We start from the raw sequence: 8,374 nt of genomic DNA on the forward strand, positions 1-8,374 counted from the left end.
GCTCCCTGATCCGCCAGAAGAGACAAGCCAGGGAGCGGGAGAAGTCCAATGCCTGTAAGTGTGTCAACAGCCCCAGCAAGAGCAAGGGAAGCTGCGACAAGAACAAGTTGAATGTGTTTTCCAGGGTCAAACTCTTTGGCTCCAAGAAAAGGCGAAGGCGGCGACCAGGTTGGCAAGGGTTATGTCTTTGGGGGGTTGGTTTGTTTCATTTAATGCTAACTGGGATGTCCATCAGGTGTGGTGGAAAAGGGGACTGGTGTCTCAGAGCTAGTAAAATGAACGTGCAGATATTGCCAGTCTTGGCTTGTATGGTCTGATAGACATGGGCACCCCTTTCCCATTCATGTTCGTGTGGTTTATTTGGATAACACACACCACTGGTACCTGCCTCACACACCCGTGTAATGGTAACTCAGTAGTCTGTCTCTCTGTTACACCTACACGTACATAAACACACGTGATTTATTTGTGGGGGAGATGTTAGCAAGGGAAGTTCCCACACACACACCTTTTTCAGTTGTATGTTAAATAACTTGGCAGCCTAGAGATCTGTTTTTGTCTTCCTGCTTCACAGAGTGCCCGTGCCGTGCTTTATTTGTCGATTGCAGATGAGGCTTTTTGCTCTCGCTGGCCCCTTCCAGAGTTTTGCTTCGGTGCCCTGCTCCTTTCTAGGAATCTCACACATGCAGCTGCCCTGCAGATGCGACACTCTCTGTGTCAGAGTGCAAGAGATCAGGCATGAAGACTCAGGCCCTGATCTGAGTGGGGTTTTGTACATGGGAGGAGCAAAACCCTCTGGTAATGTTGCTACCACCTTGCTGTGCTGAAACAGTGATGCTGTCGGGCACTTCCCCTGCCTGCCTTTCTCAGCAGCCACGGAAGAGGTGCCTCGCTCACAATTTGCCAGTGGCTTTGGGATGGGTTCTGGCTAAAAAGCCAAAGTGAGGATTTGGTTCATTTCTTGCCATAAAAGTTGGTAGATAAGAATTGTGCTTCCATCCCTTATTAAAGGTTGCTAATAGGAACCAGTACACACACAAACTACTCTAAGCTTTTGCCTTCAGCTCCTACTGAAATGAAGTACAGTAGCAGAGCTGCCTAATGTCTTTGATTTCAAACACAAGGAGTCTTATCCAGACATTAGCTGCTGGAAATGACATGTACCTTCACCGTATGCTTATCTCTGAACTAAGGAAGTTGTTGTGGAGTGGGCTGCCGAGTTGCATCACCTTCTGACAAGCCTGCTTGTGTGAAATGACTACAATGCAGATGTCATTGGGATTCAGGGGAAGTAGACCTTTTGTTTTTGCAATTACTCCCCATGCATTACCTAGATATCTTAAATGACAGTCTTGACAGCAGATCCTGTTGCTGAATACTTTTTGGGTTAGAATGATCTGAAACCCTATGAAATATCTTGCTTTCTAACTGTGAATCTGAGGATGGTTATGAAAAAGAGGAATCTATCCAAACTATGCATTGTTTTGATCTTTCTTCTAGCTGATGAGGTAATTACCTCAACCCGTATGGTAATATTTATTTTGCAGTTCCACACATTGCTGGATTTCATGGTTCTCCCTTTCATTTTCCATATGTTCATTGAGTAGCTTATCACTTCGGATGCTCTGTACTCTTTGGAGCAGAGAGGAATGGGGGTTTGTTTATTAGAGCTGCAGCAGTTCCTGTGCTAAACATTTGCTGCTATATATTTAGGCTCTCAACTGGCACTATGTCTCTTATTAGTGCTATCGTAGTAGTCCTCTTTCTCCTCTCCATTTAAGAACTCACACCTTTTTAGAAGGCAGAATGCACTCTTTGCCAGCTCATTTCTAATCTTAAATGAGATAGGGCTGAGCTCCTGAGGCCAAGCAGCACGCTGTTGGAATTTGTATTCACTGGAAGTAGATGTTACTGTGCTACCTACATTGCAATCGAAAGTGGCATTTCATCATTTTGGCAATTGATTTTATAGACATAAATTTGATCTCAACCTAAATGAAAAGTGTTGCAAAACTGGATGCCCTGCTTTTGCTTTGGGTCTTTTTCATATCTCAGCCTTGAGAAGAAACCTGGAGATTTGTTTTTATCACCCTGCTCACTTGGAATGGCACATCAGGATTTCCCCCATTAATCTCACTATTGTTTCTTTGCAGAGCCTCAGCTTAAAGGTATAGTAACAAAGCTATACAGCAGGCAAGGATACCACTTGCAGTTGCAAGCAGATGGAACAATCGATGGAACAAAAGAGGAGGACAGTAGTTATAGTAAGTGACATGAGAATAAATGGTGTGTTTGTGAATCGTGGTGTCTCGTTCTTCCCATGTAGGTCCATCCAAAATGTTGTCCTGGGATGTCTGAGTGAGCGGAAGCAGCATTAACGCTGTGCCCACAGTGCAGAAGTCTTTCGGACTTACTGGGTCTGAGAGAAATGCAACTAGAAATCACTTATAGAAATAATGAACTAGAGGAGGTAATGATGACACATATGACAAACAAAGCAAATGTTGTCTCCATGGTAATCTAGAGAAGTTCGTTGCTGTCCTTTGGATTTTATTAGGATTTTTTTTTTTCCAACAAGGAAAATTTGCTCGCCTACTCAGAGTGCCTGAAATAGAATAACGCTATCTCCACTCTCAAGCAGGGGCTCATTCAAACAGAGCCGTGTTATTTCACACAATGAGAGTTCATCATCATCTTAAAGTTCACATTTCTCTATTATTATTATTTTTTACGCCTTTTAAACTTAATTATACCCTCAGCTTTCGGGCAGATTTCCCTCCGCTTTTCCATGAGAAAGCTTTTGGATGCTTTTGGTTTGGTTTTTCTTTTACAGCTTTGAGAATGAATAGAAAAGAGGAGGAATCGAGCAGAGGTCTGAGGTGTATGAATAAAATATTTAAGCATTTCACATACTTCTAGTCTTTAGCTTGAACGATGTTTCTGTTCAGAAAAAAGAGTTAGGAGGCACACGGAGTTTCAGGCCACTTAGACTACAAATGAGAAAATCAACAGGCAGACCTTTCTTTTTAATTATTAAAAAGCACCCATTTAAGTGCCATCTTTTTCATATGGAAAGCATTTTCAGATGAAATTTCATATTACAGGGCACTTGAATATGGCAGAGTAAGCACAAGATGCAATAGGAAATATCAGATTTTGTTTGTCCGATTACTTGCTCCCACCCTTTTCCCACAGTCTCTGTAATCCTTCTTGCATCCCTGTGTTAACTTGAATGACAGAAGGGAAGTGGGCTCCTCTGCAGCCCTGCAAGGTGCTGGCCTTAGGGCAGAGCACACGTGTAGGGTCTGTAGGGACACCTGAGGTCCCATCCTCACTCATGGAGAAGGTGGCACAAAATCCAGAGCAGCACAGCACTGAGCAGCTGCTGCCATCTTCTTGAATTCTCCTTAATGCAGCCACAAAATTTACTCTAAGGACGTTACTTTTGGACCTTAAACGTTACTTTTCTTTCAAGTGAATGATCTAATATTAATGATTTAAAAGGTCAGTACAGATCGTCCAGGATTTCAGGGTAGTTCTGTTAATTACCTTAAAAAAAAGAAGAAATAGGCAATAGAAGTTAAGTTATAGTTCTTAAAAGAAGAAGAAATTATATCTGTGATATTGTTATAAACTTTTGATGTACTAGAGTAAATATCTAAATTTCCATTTTTTTATTATTATTATTGTTTCATTCAAATAATTTGCTTGGAATCCCTCTAACAGGGATTCTGAGGTTTGAAACAAAATGAAATTTCTGGAAATGCAAATGTGTCTGTTTCTAAGATATATTTGTGTTCACTGTGCCCTTAAATTTACTGTGACTGGATAGATTACAAAGCAAATCCTAAGAACTCCTTGTTGCCAGATACCAACTTTCTAAAATGCTGAATGTTTAAGTATAATGAAAATATCCCAGAAATGGTGGCAGCTGAGCTGCAGTGTCTAAGTGTTCAGAACAGCAGAAGGTTTTATTAAAAAACTCACATGCTTTTGTATATATTCATCTTTTACATAAGGTAAGTGTCTGGACCCGGATGTCCTGCAGTCCTGATTTTATTTTAATCACAATTATTTTTAATTCAGCTAATAAGACAGACTGATATATGCTGTGAATCAAAGTCCACATAAGGGACATCCCCCAAAGCCTCGCTCACAAGATTATTAACCAGATCAGGCCCTCTACTTGCTTCCAGTATCTGCAGAGAAATCTCTCAGTCAGCCCATATTCATGCACTACAGGGAAGCCATGGGACTTACAGTCCCCTCCAAATGTGGGAAGACTTCTCCAGTCTGTTTGCTGCTCCTTTGCACCCCCCTTGTCAGCGGCTGTGTTGTGCTCCTGACAGCAGCCTGGGTGCAGGACTCCACCTTCCCCAGCCTGTGCTCCCTAGAGCTGAGTGGGAAGTTTGCCCGAAGATCCCCTTTGGCTCCTGACTTAGGAGAAATTATTTCAAGCTCTGCAGACCCACTGCTGCATGCAGGGCTCACAGCAACAAGGTCGCATCTGTGATTGCAGGGACTTTAAAAGAAAGTTGAGATTTTGGAGCACAATTTAGGCAGGAATTGAGGCATGGATTTGAGGAGCCGTAGCACTCATCAGACCTCGGCTTTAGCCAAGAGTCCCTGTGATTTGAGGAAGTGACTCGTGGAAAGGATTTCATGGCTGAGAAACAGATTTTTACCTCATTAAATGTGTTAAATAAGGCAAGGTTTTAAATCAAGGCTGAATTTATTCCCCAGTTTTGCCAAGACAGAGAGATTTGAAGACTGATAAAATATGGAAATATGGGCAACAGTAACGTGCAGAAAGAAGGTCCAGGCGGCCAGGGCAAGGGTGGCACAAACCTCACAGTAACACGTGTGTTTGTAAAGCCAGCTGTGGCCTGCTACCTCTTATTTTGCAGCTGTAACTCTCTGCTAGCTTATGTTGCACAAGGACCATAGCAAAGATCATCTGTCCCTTAGGCATCACCAAGTTTTTCATTACAATGGATATTATATCCTTACTTGAAACAGCACAAATGTAACGGGCAAAGGCTAGGAAGCAAATAACTTTGCATTATTTCATGCTAACACAAGCTGATCATAGTAGCAAGCAATTAATTTTCCTGTGGCTTTTTTGCCACCATTTCTGTCATATCTGCCCACATGAGGGTATCTCAAAAGCATTGGCCATGGCACTGGGGGCTGGCAGAGAAGAGGGCTGCATGGCTCTGCTGTTGGCCCCATCCACATTCACTGGTCCCGGACAGGCCACTCTTACAGGAGCCAGACTTGAACTTGCTGTTGTGCAAGGATGGTGGGAGCAATGCCTGCAGCCACAGAGGACAGTCTCCTGGCCTTGAAGGCAACAGCTGGGGCAGCATGGCTCTGTGTCTGGCTGGGCTGGCGTAGGACAGATGGACTGTGCACCTCTCCAGCAGCCAGTCCCTCTCCCCAGCTGGCAGCAGAACCAGTGTCACTCCCCTACGGCCCTTTCATAGCTTCCCCTAGCCTGTGCCACAGCAGCTGCTGCTGATCCCACTGATGGCTAAACCAGTTTCTGAGCGTGCCCAATCTTCATCTTACCTCAAAACAGAGCAAATAAGTTTATGGCAGGAAAGTGTGTTCAGCTGCTGAGGGAAGCAGCTGAGCACCCATCGCAGTCGGTGCCCCAGCAGGAGCTGCTCAGCCTCTTATCTGTGCTTACTTTGCCAAGCACAGCACAGCCAGGAATCACTCGTTAAAACCTTTCTGTGGCTTGTGGCTGGGAGCTGTATCTACTCGACTGTCCCAGGCATTGCTCTGTCCTCAGCTGGTCTACTCACAGGTTCATAGCACTTCTTATAGTGGAGCCCATACTTGTAGCCTTGTTCTTAAAATACCCACATTCTTGCCCTGCTTGTAACTATGCCATTAGGAAAACACCTTTCAGAAGAGACCTTCAGGTTCTGCCTAGATACTGAGCTTTACGTTTTGCTCTCCTGCCTACAGGGAGGTCAGATCCTGCTTTTTGGGGCTGAGCTACAGAAGAGGACTCTCTAAAGAACGTTTACAGAGTCAGACAGGGAATATTTTCTCCTCCAAATGAATTCAAGCATTTGATAGAATGAATGAGAGCTCCATTTCCCTTACCATTTCCCTTACTGAAAATTTGAGTTTTGCTTGCCAGGGAACGCAGAAAACTAGAGGATTTAGTTTCAGTGAAGAGAAAGCTATTTGTGCTGATTTTGTGCTTGGGGCAAGTGAAGAGGGGCTGCATGTGTGTGTGGTTGTTCTGCATGTACACTCCTGTGTATGAGAGGAAAAGAAAACCCAGGTATGACTTTATTATCTCCTCTGTTTATTTATTAATTCTGCATATTTCCACCTGCTCTGCTATATTTGACCTTTGTAGGGAATTCAGTGCTCAGAGGTGCCCCAGCCTGAGCGCAGAGCACCCACAGTTCACTGTGTGCCAGCACAGCAGGGCAGGCTCAGCCCAGCCCTGAGCATGGTCCTCACCTGCTGGCCCCACTGACCCCCAGAGCCCATTGCACCCCCTCTTCACCTAGCCATGGGGCTGAGATGCTCAGTTAACCTGGGAGAGCACATGGAGCTGGGGGTCCAGCTGCCTGCTGGAACAGAGTCTGTTTTCACCAGCATTTGGTCCTTTGCCCTCAGTACACAACAGTAACTTCTGGCCATGCCTTTATTGAAGTAGGACATCCATACGTTTGTTTTTTCCTTTATTGATACATGCTTGACAATCCCACAGCCAGAATTTAGGATCTGTATTAAATGCTGGCAAGCTGCAAATCTCCTTTTAATTAAATATGATCATTTGGGGATTGTCAGGCTGAAAAAGAAATTTGTAATGGGTCATAATTTTTAGCTTATCCTCTTGAAAAGAAGAAAAATATTTCAAATTCATAATTCAGTTTTAAATTGGCTTCAGACAGTGACCATAAATATCAAACATCAGTCTGAAGCAGGCTGGAGTTTTCCAGCCAAGTCATAAACCATTGGAAATAAGAGCCAGTTTGGCCTTACCTCATCCTACCTCTGCATTTATACAACAGACTGGAAGGAGATATTTTGGGTTATGATAACAGTTTATGAAAATTTTGTTAACTCCCCCTTATTTTTAATCCTACATATTGAACACAGAGTGCTGTGTTAAACTCATTATTACTTGTGTGTTCCATTTTAATGTATCTATGAATCTAAGCTATGGCAGCTTTGCCTTTTTTTTTTTTTTTTTTTTTTTTGTGTAATTTGCCACTTTCAAACCGGAATCTTCATTTTTTTGAAGAGATTTTTCTCTGTTTATAAATACTGCCACTATTAGCATGTATATGAGCATAAACGCAAGCAGAACATTTGAAGCAGCTCAATTTTGAAAGCACAGATTTAGGGCTCGATCTAAAGAATGTGCTGTCATTTCAATTTTGAAGTTCTTTCATTCTGTTTTTTCAAACCTATTCTTCTCTGAAAAACAGAGAGAGAGGAAAAAAAAAAAAGTGATGGGTTTTGAGTGGAAACATTTTGAAATGCTCCTGAAGGTTTTTAACTTTGATTAACTTCGTCCTTCCTTTTAATCAAAAATGTTTACTGAATTTGATATGAATTTGCAAAAGAAAGAAAAAAAAAAAGTTTTAGTCATCTTGAAAACTTTTTTGTTTCTTTTTGGATTATATTTTTGGTTTTATTTGCTGTCAGAAAAAAACAAACAAACAAAACCAAAACAAAACAAAAATTAAGTGTGCTTAACTCTACTCAGTAGACCCTGGATTCTGCTCATGATGCAGGTAAGTCCTTTTAGCTCTCAGTGCCTCTAATTCACTATCTTCAGAATGGGGGAGATACATTGATACCCTCTATAGATAATTTTGGAGCTACTGGAAATTGATAGAGAAGAACATCATAGTAGCAGTATTGTTCTGCAGCAACCACTGAAATTAATATATGCATGAATGGGCATTTTGTATTTTTTTTTTTCTGGTAATTATGGCTTAATTCTCTATCTAATCTGCATACTCTGAAGGATTAATTTTGCTCTCCCGTCTCCTTTCTCTCCTAGCGTTGTTTAATCTCATACCTGTGGGTTTACGAGTGGTGGCGATTCAGGGGGTTCAAACAAAATTGTATCTGGCAATGAACAGTGAAGGATACCTATATACATCAGTAAGTAAACCTTCTACATTGTATTCTCACTGAACTTGTGGTAAGAACTTAGTAAACGAATAATTTATCGTTCTAAGGAATCTGTTTATAACCTATAGACATGAGATTTGACAGCAAATTCAGTGTAGTGGTGGTCATCTGTTTTAAGCTTATTGCTCTGTTTCCGTTAATTATGGATGTGCAGAAACTGCGGTGCCTTTGATGCAAACTAATGATCCCAAAGTGT

At 42.1% G+C, this 8,374-nt stretch overlaps 1 protein-coding gene across 1 annotated transcript; it reads left to right on the forward strand.

Moving 5' to 3' along the window:
- Positions 1–5: 5 nt before the first annotated feature.
- Positions 6–8,148, forward strand: LOC103780461 (fibroblast growth factor 13-like; the record flags this gene model as incomplete). The annotated part of the gene is made up of 3 exons (XM_008948147.1): positions 6–168; positions 2,154–2,264; positions 8,045–8,148. Coding segments are annotated over 3 exons (378 nt in total), but the record flags the coding sequence as incomplete, so codon positions are not given.
- Between the last annotated feature and the right edge of the window lie 226 nt (positions 8,149–8,374).

Source organism: Merops nubicus, unplaced genomic scaffold, assembly GCF_000691845.1.
Source record: "Merops nubicus isolate BGI_N331 unplaced genomic scaffold, ASM69184v1 scaffold12809, whole genome shotgun sequence".
In the NCBI taxonomy this organism is placed as follows: Eukaryota; Metazoa; Chordata; class Aves; order Coraciiformes; family Meropidae; genus Merops; species Merops nubicus.